At 43.3% G+C, this 23,831-nt stretch overlaps 1 protein-coding gene across 1 annotated transcript in view; it reads right to left on the bottom strand.

Moving 5' to 3' along the window:
* Window positions 1–3,463: 3,463 nt before the first annotated feature.
* gpc4 (glypican 4) overlaps window positions 3,464–23,831 on the bottom strand; it is a 38,428-nt gene continuing 18,060 nt past the window's right edge. Inside the window, exons 2-9 of the mRNA XM_084718754.1 lie at window positions 14,824–14,982; window positions 8,047–8,444; window positions 7,494–7,659; window positions 5,840–5,970; window positions 5,609–5,755; window positions 5,391–5,515; window positions 5,116–5,288; window positions 3,464–4,591 (exon numbers count right to left, since the gene is read on the bottom strand). Of these exons, the coding sequence (XP_084574880.1) occupies window positions 4,371–4,591; window positions 5,116–5,288; window positions 5,391–5,515; window positions 5,609–5,755; window positions 5,840–5,970; window positions 7,494–7,659; window positions 8,047–8,444; window positions 14,824–14,982 (1,520 nt within the window). The 3' untranslated portion in view covers window positions 3,464–4,370. The remainder of the gene's footprint in view (window positions 4,592–5,115; window positions 5,289–5,390; window positions 5,516–5,608; window positions 5,756–5,839; window positions 5,971–7,493; window positions 7,660–8,046; window positions 8,445–14,823; window positions 14,983–23,831) is intronic.

The raw sequence follows: 23,831 nt of genomic DNA, 5'->3' as shown, positions 1-23,831 counted from the left end.
ACAGCCATCTTCACTAATGGATGTAGTCACAATAGTGCTCTGTTGCACCCAGGGTTGGGAGATTTACTTTAAAATGTATTCCAATACAATTACCATTTATCCAAGCATCACAATATTAAAATTATGTAACTTGTTTACTTTCCATTTTTGGTATACCCTTACACCAAATATGGTGAAATTGCAGGTTTTACCTGTAAATGTTTATTTAAATTAGATGTTGAGTGAATAATGAATAATGACAGAATTTTTACAGCTGGAAGGCAGAACTTACACTGATGTTCTTCTTTTCTGATTTAACAAAAAAAAAAAGGTAAAATTTCCACCGTGTGAAATTTTTTTTCATTAGATGACATGATAGAGATTTGTCAGCTTTAAGATTAGCTGGATTCATCTGAGATCAGAGTCATGTGATACTCGTCTTGTAATGTGTGTGTACTGTGCATATCGTTCTTTATGTTAACATTTTAATCCTGCTAATAATCCCTCGTTTTATTAAATATATCTGTAATCTGAGTACATATTTTTTCTGTAGCTGTGATTGAATACTGTTACTCTCCAAGCCTTGTTGTACCAGCAGCCCACACAACAGTGACACTGTACACGTCTACATCACTGCAGCAGTGAGAAGTTAAACCACTGGAGATCAGCAAAGACAAGATTTTCAGCTTGTGTGAAGTTGTATTTCTTATGTTTAAGAAGGAGTGTGTGGGATAATAAGCTGTTGCAACCAGAGAGCTCTCAAATGATTGCAGATTTCCTGGAGGGACAAGCCCACAAGCCCTGATGGATCCACCAGGAGTGTGTATAAATGTCCCATGGTGAGCATTGGAAGTGGGCTGGTGACACCCCATTAGCCTTGATCATGTCACTGTGTGAAGGTGCACAGAACTCTGAGAGATTTCTTTACATTCTGCTCTGTAAAGTTTTATGGCTCACCATTTACGACATCTGTGGCATCAGGTAAATAGCAGTGACCATTGTTTGTCCTGAATTTGCAGCTTTAAAAATTTTAATCATACACCACGATGCCTGCAGTCCAGACTTGTCTCCAACTGAAAATTTGTGATGCATTATGAAGCAAAAAACATGAAAACAGAGACCTCAGCCTGTTGAGCACTTGAAATCATATATCAAGCAAGAATAAGGACAATTTCACTTCCAAAACTTAAAAATTTGTGTCTGCAGTTCCCAAACACTTACTGAGTGTTGTTAAAAGATGATGATGATGATGATGATGATGATGTAACACAGTGGAAAACATGCTCCTGTCACAACCTCTATGAAACATGTTGCAGGCATCAAACATCATTCATCAGAATGAGTGTATATTTACAAAAAAATTAAGTTTATCAGTTTGAACATTAAATATCTTGTCTTCAATTGAATATAGGTTGACAGGTTTTTGTAAATCATGTGTGTTGAGAAAATGAGACCATTCACAACCATTTAAATATTGGCAGTCTTTATTTCAACAAGACTAAGAAATGTTGTTTAATATACATTTTCTCTTACAATTTAACATCTATCTCATCTTGTTTTTTCCATAACATTTAGGAGATACTCTGACAAGTAAAAATCTGGTGTACTGTTACGGCCTCTTTTAGAGACATCTAAAAACGGCTGCTCTTTTATTTACACACTTTTTTAATCTTTTCAGTCAGTCAGTCACTCAGTCTCTCCTCAGAAAAGGAGTCCTCTCTGTTCTTGTGGGCCAAAGGCTGATGGAAAGCTTTCAACACCTCTCCAACTCAACTCTCAAGTCACTTGACATGAAGTTGCTCTGTGGAGTGAATGAACAACGCCCGGCTGCTGGACCAACTCCTGCCAGCCGGAAAATGTTGCTGCCCCTGGCCCGCAAGCACAGACATTTACCATCATCACCCAAAACATTTCCTCTGACTCTCAGAAAGTTGGGTTTCTTCACACTCGACACAACTCTTCAACATGACACGAATGCATGCACAAGCCCTTGTAGAAATGTTGGTGGAACACTTGAAATCAGGAGAACTGAACCGGTCACATGCAGAAGTTAATGCCAGATTGAGCTTCATCATTTTAAAATTTAGGCTTCAGTATTTTATCCAGGTTGTTTAGATGTCTCGTCAAATCCTTCAGTCAGATTATTGATATGATGTTGGTTTGTCCCAAGTCTGTTAATTGGGAACATCACTTGGTTTTTTGGAAGAAAATTTCATGTTAGCTTACAATCAACCCATCAATTACAAAGCCAAACGAGGCAAAAAGGTCGTGCGCAGCATTTACCATCTGTCTTCACTGCAGACAGGTCTGAAACGAGCAAATACATGCTTCAGTTTTTACAAAATGCATATTCAAACCCCCCAAAATCTGTTCAATTCAATCACTTTGAGAAATGTGTCGTTTTCGCCTAAGTTTTGCATATCAAAACATTCTGAATACTGTATTTTGGATCATCTATGTCAGTTCTAAAAGCATGTTTGCAATGGCATTAAAATACATGCATAAGTTACTGTACAAAAGCTACATGAGGCAGCATCATTTTAGAGATGAAAAGGCCAGGTAACGCAACTTAGAGACCTGATTATCAAATTAGAAGATAAAGAAAATCTTACGTTGTGCTTGTCAGCTGGTAACAACATACTCAAACACCCCTGAGGGGGTCTGAGCAGATAAAAGACACAAATCATCAACACCTACATTCTTTTTTTTTTTACCTCAACAAGTTGCTAATAATGTACCAAGGTTAAAAGAAAAAACATCAGGCACCATTCATTGCATTAATTTTGGTAGCACTTGTGACAATACTTCAACATTCCACCTCAAGTTGACACGATGAGAACGTGAGGATGAGGATAGGTAGATTCAATGGTTCAGGATGAGTCCATTTATACTGACACAGGCCATTTAAGAGGTACAAGTGTGTATTGTGGGACGGGGGATGTGCGGGGAAACGAAAAAAAAAAAAAAAAAGAGCCCCCGATAAACTGTGCACACTGACCAAAAAGTGCCCCCGATATCTGTGCACGTTGTCCACTTCCACCACCTAAAACTAGCAGTAAAATCCACTGTAGTACCTAATATATATCTTCATACCAAAAATAGCTAAAAATTACAACACCTCAACATAAAACCCTGTATTAAAATAATCTTTCCTTGATTTCATTTGATCAAAAGCACTGTCTTTTGTTCCTGTTCTCTAGTTTAATGTGAAACGCTCCAAACGTACGTGTTGCCACCTTTTCTTTTTCAAACGAGTAAGACTGTATAGAGTCAGATCCTCTGTGCTGAACTGAGCTTACAGTACCAAAAAAGGGCATTCAGGACATGTCAGCTTTTTGCCTTCTTTAGGGGTAATGCCAGGGGAGTCCTTCCTCTTCCACGCCAGGTACCTTTTCACCAGGATGCCAGCCACATATCTCAACTCTATCAGACACTTTCAACTCAACACCACTAGATTGCATTGACAATGAGAGCATGCATGAGGTATGACCTTACTATTGAACTGTAATTAAATTAAAAATGAATGGAGGAAATAAAAAAAAAATAAAAAAAGTTAGGTGTGATAATGCTCATAGCGGACATACAATATTGCATGTTTGGGCTCGCAGAGTGCCCCAAAAAGCTCTTCTAAAAAATGATTCCATCTCTGGGTCGACCGTAAATACCTGTGCTGTAACGTCTCTCGCTGTATTTCTGAGAGATGAGCTGATTTCGAACATCTCTCCAAAGATAAAGTCAACTAAAGCTCAAACTCCTCCTTAGTCGAGATCAACGGCTAGCTTCATGATATCTGACTGGCTGATGCAAGCAAATGTATAAATGCACAAACATTCACAGTATGCACATTCAAAATGTGCAAAAAAAAACTATTATTATAAATGAATATTCAGAAATGTGTTGATCTCTGAAGAACATCCTCAGAAATATGAAGATATGTCCCACCACAGGCACTCAATGTTCAACCAAACATCTCACTTACTATTAAGGTATCAGATGGAAATCATTGCAGAAGGCACAAAAATGAATTATGAGATTAAATTGCCAAAATAAGACAATTATATAATGTTTGAAATGCTGCAAGCAGAACCATAGTGTAGCTCCAAAAGAGCCATAAGGAGTAAAGGTTTATCTGGGGGGAAAAAGGGGGTAAAAAGGTGGATTTCTTTTGGGAAGAAAATCATATTGCTGTACACTGATGTCCTTAAAACATACAAACAAATAATTAAAAGTGAAGTTATTGTAATATTAAGAAGAGTCTTCCCCTCCCCCCCACTGGCGGACAGTCCGAGGTCCTGAAGGCAGTCTTTTTTTTTTAAAAAAGTCTCTCTGACAGTTTTCCCCTTCGCTCCGTCATTCCTGGTCGTTCTCTTCCTCTCCCTGCCCAGCCAGTTTTATCTCAAGTGGGGAACAAGCAGGGCCAGGGCCAGCCCGCAGAGCGCCAGCGCCATGCTTCCCTGTGACGTGACCGTAGCCAACGCTCTGTCCACCACCACCTGCTTAACCCGGGGCTTGCCGGAGTTCGGTGGGGTGGAGAAGTAGATGTCCTGGTCTGTGTCGCAGGATTGAGAGTCGCAACCGCTGCCGCTCTCCTCTCCTCCACTGCCGTCCTCATCTGAGGAAAAAAAACAGACACCAGCGTCAGATGAGTGCCATGAGGACAAATGGATTAAAGCAAAAAAATAAATAAATAAATAAAATAAATGCCTAGTAAACAGATGAACGATATGTAAAATTATTAGATTTCAGAACCACCCTACGCATAAGCAGTGGTGCTGCAGCCATAAAAATGTAAAAAAGTGATAACTTACACTTGATTTAAAATCTCAAAACGAATAGCATCTGAAGGGAAGAAGATGCTTTTGAACGCTTTTCTTTTGCTAGTTTGCTTTTACACCCTTTCAAAGCTGTTTTCACTCCATGAAATAAATAAAGTTTCCATGATGTCTGTCTTTAGTAAACAAAAGCAGTTAATATAATGTGCTATTGTGTCTCTAATTGGCTATAAATTTATTGTTCCTGTTTAAATGAAATAATATTCAGTCATATTAAAGTAATCTAACTGACAGAAATCTGTTGTAGCCACAGTGAACTTTGATGAATGTCATTCATTTCATAAAGAAATTTAACCATCCTCACCGATATCAATAGAGATGTCGTTGCCGTTGTGCGCAGCTTTAAGCCAGCTCGTCATTTCCTTCAACGCTGCGATCTGACTGCGGATCACAATGTCTGGCTTCGTAATGTCCACGTCCACATCAGGGTTTGACACCTGATTGGCCAGTCCGTTGCCAATGACAACTGACTCGTACCTATGTACAGTGAGTCATTGTTTGTTAAAATGTTGGATTACTGTCAGAGACTCAATGTACATTTAAAATTCTAATTCTGCGTGTACGATGTGTTCGTGTTACCTGCTTTTTGCTGTTCCATTCCAGCACTCGTCCCCAGGTGCAATCCTCTCACCTGCGCAAACCGTCTCTGGCAACGTGGACCAGAACTTCTTTGCATGTTTCAGCTTCTTCTTCACATCATTTGTCTGCACAGAAAATGCAAAAAAAAAAAACAAAAGTCAGACCACTCAGCAAAGAAGCAGTAGTACGGTTGACCTTTGGGTATTTTTAGTCCTTACCAGTCGGTCTAAATTGGTTCCAGCAGCGGTGGTTGGCCCTGCATCAGGACTGTAAGGGCGGAAGCGGCCAGTGAAGCCTGTTTCTTTGACAGAACGCTTGGAGCGGAAGGCCGTGTTTGGTTTAGGTTGACCACATCCTTGGAAAACCTGTTAGGATAGGTGAAATTAGTGGAACTGTATCTCTTTATCTCTGGATCTTGTTTTTGAAATAGACTTTAAAATGATACTGACTTTCTGCGACACTTGCATGCTGTTCTCCTGCATGTTCATGATGGCGTCTGAAATCTTCACATCGATGGGATCCACGACGGACTCGAAATTGAAGGGACCCTCGAGCCTCTCAGCTAGACCAAGCATGGCGTCTGAAAACAAGAACATGGGAACACAAAATTAAAAACAGCACAAGAAGTTGAGTCACTGCTAGGTTTTCTTAGGTCAAGCGTGATGTTTCAAAAAGCCGCCACTAGGGGGAGGCACACGCCCAGGAGCAGGGGATTGTTAACCAGTGAAACTGAGCCCTCGGACTGTGGCAGAGTGAAGCCGCCGCACAGCGAGGAGGCAGCAGAAACCAGACGCCTCCACAGACAGCAGCAGTGTCAGCAGCCAGAGACAGACACATGTAACGGTGCTACAGAAGCCATGCAGATACACATAAAACATACAGAGGGGAACAGTGTGCACATGCGCCACCCTGTATGTAATGTAACTGATCTGGGTCTGTGTTTACACAACAGAGGAGCTGCATTCATGCTGTGGGTCACAACATGTCCCCTCGTTCCCTGCTCAAAAATGAGGGATGTGTTCATACATGAGTTTTTACAATCAACACTGTGTTTCCTTGTTAGACATTTTCTTGCTAAACTGATGTGCAACAAATCTACTGAATACACTGGAAAAAAAAAAATATATATATCTGTCATCTTATCACCCCAGTTACATCATGCCAGCAATCCCATCATGTCACACTGGTTTCATGCCCACGAGGGTAAAGAGCGGTGCAGCAGATTAGTGAGGCTGGAGCAGATTAGATCAAACTAGAATGATTCTTTGGTAAAATATGACGCACTGCAGTGGCAACTTGTAACAGAGGAGGGAGTTGCATAAATATGCTCTGTTTCCAAATCAAACACTTCAAAAGGGATCATTTGGATTAAGTGAAATGGGGTTGTATGAGGTACTTATCATAGTCAGTGAATTAGCTATGAATTGATTTTTAAGGTGGACCTTCTTTAATCTATATCACTTTAAGTGCACACTATAGTTAGAATATTTCCACCGCTTTATTTTGCCATCAGACAGCCTTTTCTGACAGGAAACCAACGTTATATAAGACAAATATCACTCTCTCTAAACCAACCAAACTCCCTAGGCGAAAACAGTAATTTTACCTCACACAACGCAGGGGTTGCTGGTCTACCACTACCTCCATCTGTTAGCGTGTTTGTGTTATTGTGTGACTCTGGTGTTTTAAAAGGATAGTCCTGATTCACCAAAGTCACACAATAACAAACAAACTAACAGATTTAGGCAGCTGTAGACCAGAAACCACCATGATATGAGTGGTAAAATGACTGATTTTGCCTCTGGACTTTGGTTTGTTGGGAGAGAGTGATATTTGGGAGGTATAACAATAAGTTAAGTTGTGGAAATATTCTAAATATAGTGTGCATTTAAATTGATATTTTTAGGTGAACCTTTTTCTGTTGCTGACCCTGCCCACAGCAGTTCATTGCTTAGCTTCCATGCTGGTGCTCCTCTCTGCTTCTCCAACCTACCTACTGTAGCTAATACACTGATTATCAGTAAGTAGCCTAAATAAATCTTTAAACTATCCCTTTAATAATGGCTGCAGAAGGTGTCCTTGTTAAGCCTGACGGTCACTTACCGAGGAAGTTGTTCCACTCTGTGTCCAAGTCGGCCTGGTTGGCCAAACACCCACGCAGCACGTTCAGACAGTAATTCTGGCAGGGTTTCAGGGCCACTTGGCCCGAGCAGTAGGGACAGTACAACATCTTCATGGCCGCTCGCACACAGCTGGGAGACGCACTGACCTGGAGGAGGCAGGGGTCAGTTAGCAGACTGTTATCATTGCAGCACAGCAAAAACACTCATCTAACACCACCGTAGAGACATACTTCGGCAGTGAAAAAGCATGGCTATTAATTTTATAAGCCAAGTCCACAAAGCAGTATAATCTAATCACCAATGAATCACTCACTACAGTGGAAAAACATGCCATACCAGAGCAGTCAAAGTGGTTTATGTTATCAGAGACACTGTAATGGAACCGCAGCCAGTTTTTCCAAGAAAGATATGAAGTCAGAAACAGAGAAGGGAGGGACGGACTCGGCTTTAGGGGAAAAATCTTTCAGTGTCTGGTAGCAGACTGACTGCCTTTTTTAGCAAAGACAAAAGCTTTACAAGCACCCCTAACTCACCGTGGAAACTCTGTTGACCACCTTCGGCATGAGCGCCAAGCCGCGCACAAAGGTGCGTGCGGCGATGAAGGCCCGCATCAGCTGGATGCGTAGCTTGCGAGGCACATCGCCGAAGGGCTGCAGCTGCTCCGTGTGCCGGCTGACGCACTCCATGTAGGCGTCGCTGAACTCGTACTGCACGTTGACCAGCCGGAACATCCTCTCCAGGAGGTCAGCCCAGAAGTCCGACAGCATGGAGTCCAGGCTGACGGCGGCGCTGCCGGACTCGTAGTACCTTGTCAGGGCCGCGAAGAAGTTCTTGAACAGCTCTGCGTTCTGCACGTACATCATCCCGTACGTTCGCACAAACATGCTGTGCAGCGAGACCTCTGCATTTTTCAAAAGCTCACGGAAAAACTCTGCGGAGAAAAGAGAGAGGAGGGAGATTAGTGTGATGACTAAATGTTGAGGCTGCCAAAGAACAGAACAAACAATCTGACATTGTTCACATTACATGTCCGTCTGCAGGGAGAGATTTATTTTAAAGATGTTACCAAGGAAATTGAATTTGTATGATGGATAACATATTGTTTGGAACATCTACTGAGACTCACAGCTGATTTTATCTATCTTTAACTCAATAACTTCTCCTTATGATTGTACTTGTTTGGGAACAGCAAAGTCACACTTTGTGGGTATCCCATTACAAAACATTAGACAACACACCAGCACACTGTGAGGTTTCCATCAACTTACTGAAATATACAGATTCCAGTGTGACCACAGTGTATGTAAATAACTCAAATAGTTCTGTTGACTGACAAAATGAACATGTCAAAAGTGCAACATTACTGCCACAAGGTTGAATTATAGCACCATGGTTGTCAAACTGGAGTTCAGGGTCCAACAGGGGTCCTTGAATGGGTTGTAAGGAGACCCCAGCAAAAGGAGGAATATAATATAATAATAATATATTTAGAACTGTGAAGACTTTATTATCTTCAAGCCTAGAAAGAAAACAAGAGGGTAATTTTTCAGTGGACCTTTTTATAGGGGCTAAAATACCTTTTGTTGCTGCCCCTGACCACTGTAGTCCATTGATAAGTGTAGATAAGTATAGATAAGTATATCAAAACACAAACCCACATAAAATAGTCAAATTGGGAGTCTAATGTGCATCTATTGTGAAGGTTCTTGATAAAAAAGCTTGAGAACCCCTGTTAAAGTACATCTAAAGATCTTGATACACCTTTGCTTTCTGTCTCTATGCATCTGCTGCAGCTATCTGAAATCTGATTGGTGGTTTCTCCTCTTCACCTGTGCACCATGTCCGGACACACCGAGCATCTCGACAGAAACAGCTTAGGCATAAAATCTTGGATGAAAGGCAAAGGAATGCGTTATGGGAAAAGGGGGGGCGGTTGGGAACGAGGAGATGAGAGGAGCGAAGCAGGCGGGGTGAAAGGTGGAGCCGGAGCATCTCTGTCAGGCCAAACGAGCGGCGCTGCTCCTCGCCATTCAGCGGAGACGTCTCTCCACATCAAGCCGCTTCAAACTGACCACCATCAATGGCATTTTTCTGTTGTCACATTCCATTCGCTTTCCTTTCTCCCAGCTTCTCTTGGACTGTCCTTCAGAGGCATTTTCAATAGGATTACTGAATAATGCGACCCCCCCCCCCTCCCCTCTCCTCCTCCTCCCCTCCCCGTATATGGACCTGTACCCCCCATCCAGCGCTGCATCTCCCTCCCCTCCGCTGCTTTCACTTCATCAGTTCCTTCAGAGAGCTCTCTTCACTAGAGACAGGGAACAATGACCTACTTCATCCTGAGGAATGTCCATCACCCCCTTCGCCGCTTTTCCCCCACCCCCAATAATCCAGGCCCCCCCCCCTCTCCCACGGACACCCCCTCCTCCAAACTTTCTTAATCTGAACAAAATGAGAATTCCTCGGAGTCTCTGAAAAATGCTTCACCTTCGGTCTCGCATGCATGCGAGCATACACTCGTCCCCTTTCACTCGTCTCTCCCCGTGCTCGCAAAAACTTCTGTCCCGCTGCAGTTTCTCTGTGTGCCCTCTGCTCGGCTTTGAAATGTAAAGTTCCCATGCTTTCACAGAGGGAGTCGCTAAACGCTCCCTGCCACCAGTACACACACACACACACACACACACACACACACATACACACACACACACGGTCCCCAAGTAGCGCTGTCACTTCCACTTCAGACTGACAAACTAAAAAGAAAAAATGAGGCAGGGGAGGGGGCGAGGGCGGCTTGGGGCGGGTTAAGTTGAGGGCTTTTTTAACTCCAAATCCCCACTGTGTCGCCAAGGATACCGGAAACACTGCAGCCCCTCCATTTACCTCCCCACCATCATTCGCTCCCCACCCCCCCCACCCCCGCCCCGCTCCTCTTCCCATCCAACACACACGCACACAAAGCCAGGGGAGAGGGCACCAAGTTCCACGCTCCATTGACAGAGATTAAAACAAAAGGTCCTCCCCCACCCCTGGAATGTCATAGTAGCCACAAGTTTAAAGTCAGTGAAAAGAGATGGAGGAGGTGAGGAGGAGGAGGAAGAGGAGGCACAGAGCACCCTAAACTTCTCTTTTTCCTTCCTACAGTTTATTAAAGCGGTAATGCCTATATGCTAAACAGATAAGCCCTGTAATGAGTTTGGACAAACCCACTCGGCCTGTGCAGGGTGTGTGCGAACGGTGGCAGCAGGGGGGTGGTGGTGGTAGCGGCGGGGGTGTGGGAGGCTCTTTGGCCCGAGCCGAGGGTCTGAAGTATGAGCAGCATTACACAGGCATCTTGCATTGTCATTAAAAACAGTTTATGACACGCAGCCGTCTGCCAGTGGGCCGAGGAGCGGAGCGGAGCACTCCCTCAGGATTTTTCCATTAAAAAATGCGCCTGTCGCTCAGCCAATGGTCTGAGGGAATCTGGGTGAGAGGTTACATGGGAGAGGAGTGGAAGCTGCGGCGAAATGTGAGGAAGGAGGACAACTTCTGCCTCTGTGAGTGTCTGCCTCTTCCTTCCTCCCCCGCCCCTCCTCGTCCCTGTCATCGTTTCCACATGTTGCAGTGAAGGCCCTAAATTATGAGCGATGATCTTAGGCCCAATCCATCACAAGAACAGAGGAGATGACCGATCTCCTCCCACTCCTCCCTCCTACTTCCTCCTCCAAGGAGCCCCCCTCCACCCCCGCACCCCCCACCAGTGTCCCTATAAATTCTGCTCCTCCCAATCCCAGCCCAGGCAGTAATTGCATCCTATTTGTGCCAATTAGTCCCTGCACTTCTCCCTTTTCTTATGGGACAGGATTCTGTCCCTCCTGCTGTTGGACTCTAGTGCTTCAGGATGGATGTCTCTTGTGTGTGTGTGTGTGTGTGTGTGTGTGTGTGTGTGTGTCTGGAGACAAGGGGCCTTAATCCAAGCGCTTAAATCCCAGACATAGGCTTGCTCTGCTGGATGGGGTCAGTGCAACAAGACAGACAGGCAGAGGCCAGGACAAACACACAGTGAGGAGACACAGAGAGGGGAGAACTATTTCTGGCCCTGGTCTTAATTGGCCATGACTCCTTGCTCCAGGCGCATGATGAGAGCCTGCCTAATCACATACACCACTTCCTGAGTTTGTTAGTGCGGCGAGTGTACGGTGCTGCGCCTGTTTTCATGTACGGTTGCAGCTGTGTTTATGCACACATGCGCCGCACTCTTCTCTCCAGCAGTTAGCTGATGTCATCGGCGTGGGCCGTCATCCTCAGTAAACAGTAAATGCGGAGATAAGCACTTCCTGTGCCAGTTTCACCAACAGGAAGTGTCTCCTTCCGGGTGTCTCGATGTGACAACGGGAAATAATGGGACGGCAACCTGATCCCGTCACCGTATCCAGTGAGAGAGACGGTCTAATGGCCCAGGTGGAAGAGAGCACAGCGTGCCTTTTGTAAAGCGATCCCACATCTAACAGTTCACAGACGGCAGCAATGTACAGCCTGCAGTGATGAGGAGGGGGCTCAGAAGGGGAGGAAGGTGAATGAAGACCTTTACTGTCAGCTCAGAGGCTGCCCCCTCTTGGTCAAACATAGACGACCCTACACTTGTTCAGGCTTTACTGATTTTTGTATGACTTTTGCATGATAAATCTGTTCTTCCTCTTTTGAAAGCATTTAAAGATCACCTCAGATTTTAGAGGAGAAATCGGACCTAAAACGGCAACAAAATTTAAGCAGAACTCATATATCAGCCCAAATGAACATGCTGTACCCGTAAGACTCATGTTTTAATGCTTTTTTTCGTCATCTGTGATGTGAAAACATTTCCACAGTCAGAAAAAGTTAAAGGCTGAATCCTCGCACTCATAGTTCATGTATAAAATCTGGGAGAGCATGCAGCACAGGTGACGCTCTGCCGAGGCTGAGAACACGTCCATCCCTCTGCTCTGCTTCCATTAAAGTTAATTTTGTTGTTTGTGGTGATTTACAGACCTGGTTTGTTATTTTACATCCTGCCATGCTGTTAAGTTGCTCTGTGTACAATGACGCAGATAAAAAACCGGTGATGTTTACCAATCACTGTTTCACCTTCTCTCACCAGCACATTCCCCATATTATTATACGATTCCCCATATTTTTCTCTTTTAAATGTGTATTTTGATGAGCTTCTGTTTCTTCCTGTTACTGTAATGCACACTGACTTACAAAAACAAGCAAACAAACAAACAAACAAAAAACTACTCGACTTGAAGAAGACTTGAAGAGTTGACCGGGGTGCAGGTTTACAAGCAGTAAAAATATCACTTGTTGTTTGGTGGTGCGATGTAACTGAGTAAATGTGAACTTTTTAACTCTGACCTGAAGTCACAATGATGTTTGACGGCAGATGTTTTAGAGTTATGCAAAATTGGAGGAAATTTTTTTGACATTTGTGGTCCTGCTATCAGTTCCTCAAAATCAAAGACCGAGAACTCCTTTTTGGTCTTGCCCTTTTTCCCCAGAGGTTTAAGCAGGAACACATTCATTACCAATATCTGCCGATAATTAATGTTTCACCAGCGGTAGGCCCAATAGACCAAATGCAAAGCAGCTCCAGGAAATGACACTTTTATTCAACCATGAAAACAGTCTTTTTCACTTTTGTATTTTAACAAGTACTGCTCTGTTCTTAGAGGGAGCAAAAAGCACCAAAGGTAGATGTAGAGAGAGGAATGGCTTGATTTTTTCAGATTATGTAACTTTACAAAAACTATTTCATTAAGAAATATTATAAATTTCCCAAATTTCTAGTTAAATTAGCTTATTAGACTGTATAAATCTAATTATCTTCATAGAGTTTGGGATACTTTTTTAAATGAACTAAAAAAAAAATCACTAGTTCCTATTTCTAAAATTAAAATATTTTGTGGTTTTTCTCGGACAGTAAACTGAACATCTTTGAACATCTTTCTAAATAGTTGGCTGCAGCAACAGGAACTTGAAAACATCACCATGGCTTCTGGGAACTTGTGATAGCCATTTTCACATCTTGCCTTTACTATTTTATAGACGAAATGATTAAATGTGAAACTATGTCGTTAATTAATGGTAATGTGAACTGTGTGCTGCAGCTGGGGTTCAAAATCAGAACCAGCCACGAGCAAAATGCAAGTAAATTCACAAGCGGCTGGTAGATTTGCTCGACTCACCAGCCGAGACCATCTATTATCTATCTGTGTCAAATCTGAATATTCACCAGCCATTTGGCCAGTGGACGAAAAAGTTAATTTTGCACCCTAAACCAATGTCACAGTATGCAGGAAGTTGTGTGAGAAAGCAGCAAAGACCTGAGAAGATGCACGCAGTGAAATGTGATTAACAGCGGGACATTAGCAGAGAGAGAGATGGAAAGAGAAAGAAGGGTCTGAGGGGCAAAGTGAGGGGTTTTCTGGGAGAGCGAGGCATGAGATGGGGACAAAGGGCAGCGAGAGAGGAGAAAAAGAGGGGCGGGACGGTTCGAGCAGCCACTGCATTCCGACACGTCACATTCCTGTTCACATCTGGCTGCAATACACACGCTCCCCATTACTGACTATCCCTCGCTCCCTCTCACAGACACATAAGATCTGAAGGTCTCTGACCCGCGTCTGCACAAGCACGCACACACAAACGCATCAAACCAGGCACACAACGGCCCTGACAAAACAAATTGAAATGCATTTAGACAGTAAAATCTTTCTCTCTCTGTAAATCTTTTTATCATCTCCTCTGTATCTTATCTCATCAAACTTCTTGCCCGCAGAGAGGCAGCGGTGGCACGGTCGGGCGGCTGAAGGCATTCAAAAGCTGCCCCACTTCCTTGGTGACTCAGCACTGTTGCATGTTCCCATGCGCTCCCAGGGAAACCTGATCCCAATATTTACAGGCATACACACATGTGCGCACACACAGAGGAACAGGAAGTACAGAGAAGACTAAATCTGAAGATGTGTGTGGTCCGTCTGGGAGCGTGCACGTCTCTCTGGAGGGTGGGCGAGCGGGTGGTGGTGGTGGTGGTGGCTGGTGGTGGTGGTGGCGGGGGGTGGGGGGTGGGGACGATGAGGCAGGGAGCTGAGACGTTGAGAGACAGGTGGACGGGCCAACGGACACAGACTGACTGTCTCCGCTCCGGGCAGTGCACTGGCAGGTGGGAGCGTCCGTCAAAAATCGTGCAACACAAGTGCTGCTGCGGGGACAGTAGCCAGCGGCACAATGTGGGCTGAAAAGTGGCTGGTGTGCATGTGTGTGTGTTTGTTTGTGTAAGTGTGTTTGCTTACTGTCAAAGTGGTCGTGCCTCTGTTTGAAGGTGGATTGTAGGTTGGTGCTAAGCCTGGAGACGGGAGCTTTGATCTCTGTGTGGCTCTGCTGGCTCAGCTTCTCCTCCATCTCCACTGTGCAGCAGGAGAAACCCTGCGGACAAACTTTCAACGGGGCTCCTGCAAGAGACGAGGAGAATACGGTGTTAAATACCATGTCCATCCAGGAAACCGTCATCACGAATCACATCAATACAAAACACTTCCAATCGACCATGTTAAAGCAGCTCCAAACACAACTGAAGGCCTTTAAGAGTGATTACATCAAAATAATATACTCTAACATCCAATCTGTGCTGCTCCAGAGTGGCTTTGTTAACGTCTGTGGACTTACACACACGTATATCGACCATTAACGCAATTTCTTTGCTTTTGTCTGGGATGAAGCCATTCAAACGCTGAGAAACAACATCACCCCTCACCAAATCAAATGCACCTTGGCTGTGAAAACCCCCTTAACTGCACTTAAGTGGATTAATTGCAACACTCAGCTCAGAGCAGTCTTTAGCCGGCCACTTTATAGAGCCTTACTCTTATCCTCGCACTTCCCTGTCCTGATTGATAGTTCACTGCTCTAGCTTTCTCTGAGTGCCGCTGTGTCCTCCTAAAACACAAGACTTTTAAGAGGAGAGGATTAGCGCTTCATCCACTTTGACTGCAGCCATGTGCACATTGATACAGATAAATCTAAAGGCTTTTCCCGTGTTATTTTGGTTTAACATCCACAGGAGATACACATTTTCAAAAATTAGGGCAGCGCGTTTAAAATCAGATTGCAATTATTCTGACAGGTGTTTGCAGTGGTGATATGATTCACGATTAGTGGGAATGATCATTCTTGCATAACAATTTTCCCTGAAATTAATATACGTGGGGCTGCAACGATTAATCATCTATTAAACAGTTAATCAGTTAAATTAATCGCTAATCATTTTGAGTTATGTTTCGGTAAAAAATGTCCAAATTCTCTGATTAACGCTTCTCAAATGTGAATATTTTGTGCTTTCTTCACTCCTCTTATGACAGTAAACTGAATATCTTTGGGATTTGGACATAAGAAGACACATGAGGATGTCAGTTTGGGCTTTTGAAAAGCTGATCAACATTTTTCACCATTTTCTGACATTTTACAGACTAAACCAGCAATTGATTAATCAAGAAAATAAATGACACATTAAGCAATGATGAAAATAACCATAAGATGCAGCCACATATATAATATACATGAAATCGTGATGATATGACGTTTGTTGTAGTCTTTCTTACTGGAAAACAAGATCTGTAGGTCAGGGCGTCTCTGCAGCCCTACGGTGCTTCATTATAATGCTGTTTTTGTCGCACATTTTTCCTTTATCAAAAAACTGCAGGTACTGTTGTTTTGATGTTTTACCTTTTTTGATAAAAATGCATATACATGATTTCCATCTGACCTCAGGCACCTGACAAAGACTTTTTGAAAAAAGCAAAAGCTACTTGGTGGAAACAGTAAAAAGCTGCTGCCTGAAGTAGCCCCTCACAGACCAAACGGGAGATACGTGAAGCGTTTTTCTGTTTTGGAACTTCAGCGCAGTTGGAGAAATGTTCTTGTGTGGACAGACAACCTTTAACTGTTTAAAGATTTTCAAACAGATCTGCATTAATGTGGATGCGGCTTTGGAAAGAGCCAAAAACCTCAACACGACCTACTCTGAGCTTTCCCTCCACTTTCTAATCAAAACCATTATTCAAAACCTAAATACTGTCTTTGATAAAACATCAACTGCCAACGCTGTCAAAAGTGAGTTTAACATCCAATTAAAAAGGAGGGTCAGGGGAGGACGAATGCAAAGTCGCAGCTGCAATAATGTTTTGTTTTAAAACGTGGCTGCTGGAATTTGGGAGAACACAGGGTTCCTTTCACTGCATCCAGGCACCAACGGCCTGTTTAGTTTTCCCCATCGGCTCGTGCTCAGTGACTCCAGGCCTGTGTGCATGCACAGGTTACTGCTGCTTACAGGGCCTCCACGCCGTACATGGACCAGAGCTTTAACGTTACACTGAAAGTTTTCCAGCATGTATTAAAAGACTCATTACACATCTCAGACTAACTTGGCCTCAAAAGATGACGCTGAACCTTCTCACATGGTACGTGTTATATATCTTGTAGACAACTTGAAACGTATCAGTATAAATTTCATCTGAACGCACAACACTCAAGTTCTCTCTCACATTAAAACAGTAACAAAAGACGTAGTTTGATGATGGAGTGTGGGATCGTGGGAGTTGCTGTCTTCATTTTTTAAAACAAACATCACTGCCAAGTAAAATCTGCCTGATGTAATTCAGACAGAAATTATGTTCATGATGAGGTAATGTATCAAGAATGTATTAAGGTAATGTCTTCTTCACATTATGTTCCTTCCCTCCTAACGCTGACACATCTGACGAATCCGTGTTTTACTGGAAATTACTGCAACTAGCAGCTGAACATGGTTGGAAGTATCAGGGCTAATGCAAACACACAGCTCAAACTATATAACCTATGTGAAATGTTTCTAGACATTTAAATGCAGAAATTTAACATACTACAGCTATAAATCTATAGGAAACTAAAAACTGAGCGTAACACGTGTTAACTGGGTTTGTAACTTCTTCAGTCATTATCAAAAACAGTGAATTCCTTTCCTGTTTCTTTAGGTTCATCATTCTTCTGAACAGCTGCGAATTGTTTTGTTAAGACATAACATTTTTCCCCACAGAAGATCCTCGAAACTTCTTCCAAGTGACAACAAAAGAGCATATCTGAAGTATACAAAGCGTCTAAGCTACAAGCTTTGGTATGATTTTGTATTTTATTCCTGCTCTGTTCAGCATGAATAAACTTTCTTTTCTGTTACTGATTAGGCTGAATATTGCTGCATTTCTGGTTTAGGTTTTTTTCAGTGCCTCTGGTTTTATCATTGACTGTGGGATTTTTCTGCTACCTTCGCTGCTGGTCGGCAGCCATGTTTAATGTGTCGCCATAGCAACCTGAGCCATGTGGATTTGTTTTTCAGTGATATATTGAGGTTGTTTTCATTCCTTTTGTGCATGTAACAGAGACGCCCATCGACTTCTATTAGAAAAACAGGACCCAGCTTAGGTGACGTTTGTTATTTTACACATGTATACTTTAATAGCAGCTGAGACGAGGGGAAAAACATGTTTCTAGGTCACACTTCCTATGGCTTTTGCTGGTTGAACCATTAAGCTAATCACGCTGCCTCACAAACTGAAACGTCGAACTGAATAGCACAACATGTTTGGAGAAGTTCCCCGCGTGTCTGAAATAGTACCTAAAATGTTTAAAAATTAAACTGCCGGGTCAGAAGTGACTCATAGCAATACAATCATCTAAACAGGGCAGCAGAGGGAGGGATGCACCCTGGCGCCATAAACTGGACCCCTCTGTCTGGGATCAAGTCCAAATAAGCCTCAAGTCACTCCTTCTCTCACAGTCCTCTCCCCAAACTCATCTCTCTCCCTCTCCGCCGGACCCCCTCCTATATGCACATACACACACTCTCACACATACCCAGGCATAGTTGGCAGCCCCTACCTAAACATATTCACACATCACATCACTGCTCAACACATGGCTCTTTGTACCAGCATGATTGGAGGTACAGGGAGCAACACACACACACACAGACTGAACCTTTAGGTGAAACAGCCCCTCCAGTCTCTCCTCCAGCAGCCCCCCCCGCCGCTTACCCACAGCACAGGAGGCGTACAATCAAAAGGGCCTATATCCACGTGGAAAATAGCCCTAGTTACCAAAGTACACAAATAAAAGTGAGATGGTCAATATTTCACAGGAATGTCTGCACAAATGTCACATTGTTAGCTCAAAGGATTAAGTCTCTGAAAACTGAAGATTCTTAGCTAATGCATACTTTGTGAAAACATTTTGGCAGCCAATTTCTCAAACCGCTGGGAGAGAAAAATGGCGCTGCTGGAACACAAGAGAGCGAACGGTCGACAGGAGCAGTTAGATCTTATAAAAATCAAAATCACGCCGGACTTTGCGTGACATGTTTCGGCCTCAGCATGTTTCACAATAAGCTGGGTCAGTGGACGCATCCGTCATTCCTCCACCGTCGCTGGCATGAATGGTCTTTGTGTGATGGGTGAGCTGGCTCTCGGTCGCCTGACGGAGCTCCTTTAAGGGGCCTCTCTCACCCCTCCAGCTTCCCAAGTGCTTTAAGATGTAATAAGAGTCAGAACATTGTTCATGTGCCGCTCAGAAGAGGAAAACTGCCATTTACGGTGGTCAAAACAAGAGAGCAGCATCTTGTAAACAAACATGTGACTGTGTGTCATGGCATTCATCAGCTCTCCGCCGCGTCTCTGCCTCTCCTTTGTGGGGAGACCACCATCCCCTTTAAATGGCTCATAAAATAAGTCACTTCCCTTTGACATTGTCCTGCCTCTCAAACTCTGTTCTCAGAGGAAGGATGGTGGGGGAGGTGAAAACGCCTCATAGACAAAAACCAGATTAGACACCTCGCCGCCCCCTCTGCCTGCCATCATGTGCCCCTGAACCAGACGGACCTCAGGGTGCGCCCCCCCCCCACTCGTCCGACCGCCCACCTCCGCCTCGACCGCCACCACCCTGCAGGCTTAACCAGCGAGGTCAGGGGTTAACAGCCACTCCTCTGAGAGAGGTCCTGTCCTCTGACCCCCCCCCCCCCCCCTCGCCAGCCAGCAACATCCACCACCACACACAGTAACTCACCCCCCCTCAAGCTCCAATCACTCCAATAATAACACCACCAACACACATACAAAACACCCCCCGTACATACGAGCAATTAAGGGCTGTAAAAGTCGCAGACTCTTGCAAAAAACATAAATAGAAAACCTTATCCGCCGTATGCAATGCATCCTGTGTTTTCCCGGAAGTTATAGCAATTAGCCACTAGAAGGAAATGCGCAGTTACAAGGGCCTGGACGTTACACTTACCCTCTGATTTGATACTATCCTGATACCTGGATGCCCAATCGATTGAATGTATTGCTATTTGATGATTTATGATTTATTGCGATTCTTATTTGCTTTTTTTTAACACCAGACCTTGTGAAAAAGTCAAATCATACACGTTTATTTCAGCAGCTATCTCATTTTAAGGTTAGTGAATAAAATATTTTCTTAGGCAAGCTGCTAAATTTAGCTATTCCTGTTCATCAAGCCAGCGCCATGAGAAAAGAATAGATAAAACAAGATGTCAGGCCAAAATAAACACAGCCCCTGAAAACCGCAAACAGCACAAGGAGCCTTTAAATCAGCATTCTTTCACATAAGAAATCAAACTTTTGAACTGTGAATTCTGAGTTTTGACCCTTACAGGTTGCTGTAGCTGGTCAATCTAGAGTGTTGAAGCCAGAGGAATAGATTGAGCTAGTAATATTCTGAAAGTTAAAACGTACATGCAGTTTTATGTTCTGCATGTGAAGCACTGTCTGTTAAGATGATATTGCAACAGGAATGCTAATTTCCATTAGCAAGCCAAAGGGAATTCCCAGTATATGTTAGCATCAAGCTAACTGACTAAATGCTAGATTCGTAAAAGGGTTAGTACACAACTCAACAACGTATATAACATAGGTGTAGTGTTTTTAAGCATTCTAACCTGAAAATATTACATATTATAGCTTTAAAGCAACAGGAAACACAAAACTGTGAACTCAACAGGCGTCAACTTCCTGAACAGTTGTGAATTTTCACCATAAAAGATCCAAGCAACAAAAGAGTATGTCTGAAGCATATAAAATACAAGCCTTATGTTATTTATTGGTGAATAAAGTTACCTCCCAAACTCCAATCACTCCAACAATAACAGCACCAACACACATACAAAACACAACCCGTACATACACAGGCAATTAAGGGCTGTAAAAGACGCAGACACATGCGAAAAGATATAAATAGAAAACCTTAACGCTCATATACTCCAATCTGAAGTCATAAAAGTCCCTCTAGGATTATTTCTGTACCCTTCTGAACTCGGGACATCACTAAAACTGCTAAGGGAGCCGCGAGGGAGGCCACGGGGGTACCGCATGTCACGAACCACTCACCGATGCCTGTCACTAATTGGTGCCTGGTGGTCTGCGAGTGAACCGAACCTCCGAGCTTTCACACAGACATCAACATTTGTAAATAATTAAATGATAAACTCCATGCTGCTCATAGTCCATGTACATACTAATTCAGCCCCGGTGGAATGCAGGTAATTTGAGACGGTGAATAATGCCGGGGTAATTTAATTTCAAAACATGAAAAACGTGTGAACACGCTCCAAGTCGGCCTGATTGATCTTCCACAGTCCGGCATATAAAATTCAGCCCCTGACACCCTCGGTGGTGTGAAGTATGCAAAACAACACTTATGAATACAAAGGTTGACTATTAATTGGCACATTATACTCCCTGCTGTAACATGTAAGAGAGAGTGCTGCCAGTCTACTGAGCATTACTCACAGCAGACTGTTGTAAATTTGCACGCCCTGCAGCCATAACATTCTCCTCTTGCTCCTCACCTCTGTCTAGGGTGTAATTATCCTGGGGGGTTGTGGGATTGGTGCCATTTGTTGGATAACTTTCTGTTCCGCGCCTCATCCTGTCAAGCGCTGCGGACTTGTGGTCTTTTGAGAAGTCTGTGTTACTTTTTAAGGTGTGACGTTTTATTTAGAATGACATCCGAGTAAAAGTCGAGGCGCATTAATTTGTCAGCTGTTTCAAAGAGGCTAAATAAGGGGACGTGAGGTGAAGCCACAAGTGAAAGGAGTGATTAAAAGGCTGCAAAAACAGCTGCATATTTCATTTCCAAAATGATAGCAATTGCTCTCCAAAGTCATTCCCTTCTTAAATTCTGTCCTGTTAGAGCACGCAGTCAAATCACCCCTTCTCTTTCTTTCATCTGTAAGGACTCGACAGTTGTGGTCTGTATCTGGATTTTTAAAAATGAACTCCCTTTACTTACTCAAAAATGTCATTTATCCATTTTTGGAAAAGCTCTTCCAATTAGTTTCCCCGTCAGTGCTTCAACGTTTCAAACAATTATGATAATTTGGTGCTCGATAAAGAAATAAATAAATCAGTAATTTGAGAGCAAAAGTCTCAAACTGCCTCGCTTTTATCAGCTCTCAGTAATAACTCTGGAAAGGCACCATTTTGTTCAAAAGTTGGAGGATGTGTCATCTCGAAATTAAACCCACACATCCATTCAAGCCGATGGAATAATTGTGCAGGGGGATTCTCCCGCATGAGATCAGTCTAGCGCTGCGAAAACAAAATGTGCAAAAGTTAAAGCTGTGAAGCGAGGAAACGTGCAGCATCTGAGCCACCGGTGTCCCATTTTATACCACAAAGTTTTCACAGAACAGTTAGGAAAAGTGCTCCGGTACAATATGATATTTCCCCCCACATATTACAAGAAATCCTTTAACCAGGCGAGCTGACTAAGAGCTCAGTCTTATTTACAACCTGGAGGAGAAGCTGCAGGGGGAGGGAAGGTTACAAACATCCACACATTCACATCAGGCCGCTGCTCACTATGACCGCAGACTGCTGCTCAAGGGCATCATGCCAGCAGTAGCTGAAGGAGGGGGGAAAGTACGTCTTGTTCACGTTCCCCCGTCCAGATTTTCCAACCTCTTCTCCTTTTTTTTTTTTTTTTTTCAGGAGTCAAACCAGAGACGTGAAAGACAACCGGACCATTTCTTCACTCCCATCAGTGCACTGGAACAGTGAAACTAAGAGTCAACCTTTGAGACTTCTCAAGTAGAAATGAAACAATGCATAAAAATGTTCTGCTGGGTCAAAATAGCTCATTAAAAGTTATACTGGCTGGTGGAATTTCACAATAAAGAGTGAGCTAAAGATCTGTGTCCCTATTAAAGCTTTCAGAAGGAGAGCAAAACCACTGGAAGATTCAACAACAGAGAGAACTACCCTACTTAAACCGACTTTTAAAAGCCAAGATAAATGTAATGCATGTCTACGTATTATATTTATCTTATACTCTAATGTCCTGCGTAGATGGGTGTACCCCGAGCTATGGCAGAATCACCACAAAGGGAGAAAAATGTTCAACAGCATTATGCTGTGAGTAAGCGGAAACCATTATTAGAGACCGGCCTGTTCATATGGAGATAATCAGGGCAGGGCGATACTTCCACCTACTCTGTTTCTGCACTTCAGCCTCAGAGTAATGACAAGTTTATAGCAGTTTCGGCCAAACCAATAATGCCTTTCAGCTCTCAGTTCATTAGAACGTCCAAAAGAGCCCGAAATGTGCTGGCAGGGGACTTCTGAATGTGACTGAAGTGTTTTAACGAAATGGTGGGTAGCAATGCCAAACCCTGTCCATTTCTATGCTCTAATGTGTTTCACTTGACTGCTCCACTGTCTCCAAACATAACTGAACTTAAAAGCTGACAGACAGACAGCATAAAACTTGTCATAATGACTGTTTAAATGATTTTTATTGACAGATGTCACGGAGGATATTTAAATCTTGAGGACCTAACAAAGGAAACCCAAGATAATGAACATTGCTTTTTGGTATTTTTGAGGTATTAGTGTCAGCTAAGCTTCAGGTGATCCCTGTGTTTGGACAGATAACTACCCCTCTCCTTCAGAGATGCCAGGTGTTACATTCACCTGAACACCTTAAGTATGTTCCACACAACACACTCCTGCAGATCTGCGGCCCCACGCTGGGAGTGGAAAGCAGTTTTTAGCATGAAGCTCCAGCTGACCCATGACTCAGACATTAAACTGCTCTCATAACTAGCCTATAGCCTGTAAAGGATGTAACTGAAGTGGGCAACGGCTTTAAACATTTAAAGTTAAGTAGTAAAATCTTTTACAGGAATTGTTTGAAATGGCAACCTGAACATCTGCATGTTTGCCTCAATAAAAAATAAGTGTCTGCCTCAGTCTTT

Source organism: Lutjanus erythropterus, chromosome 5, assembly GCF_056507025.1.
Source record: "Lutjanus erythropterus isolate fLutEry1 chromosome 5, fLutEry1.hap2, whole genome shotgun sequence".
In the NCBI taxonomy this organism is placed as follows: domain Eukaryota; kingdom Metazoa; phylum Chordata; class Actinopteri; order Lutjaniformes; family Lutjanidae; genus Lutjanus; species Lutjanus erythropterus.
This window is presented reverse-complemented; position numbering and strand designations above follow the sequence as displayed.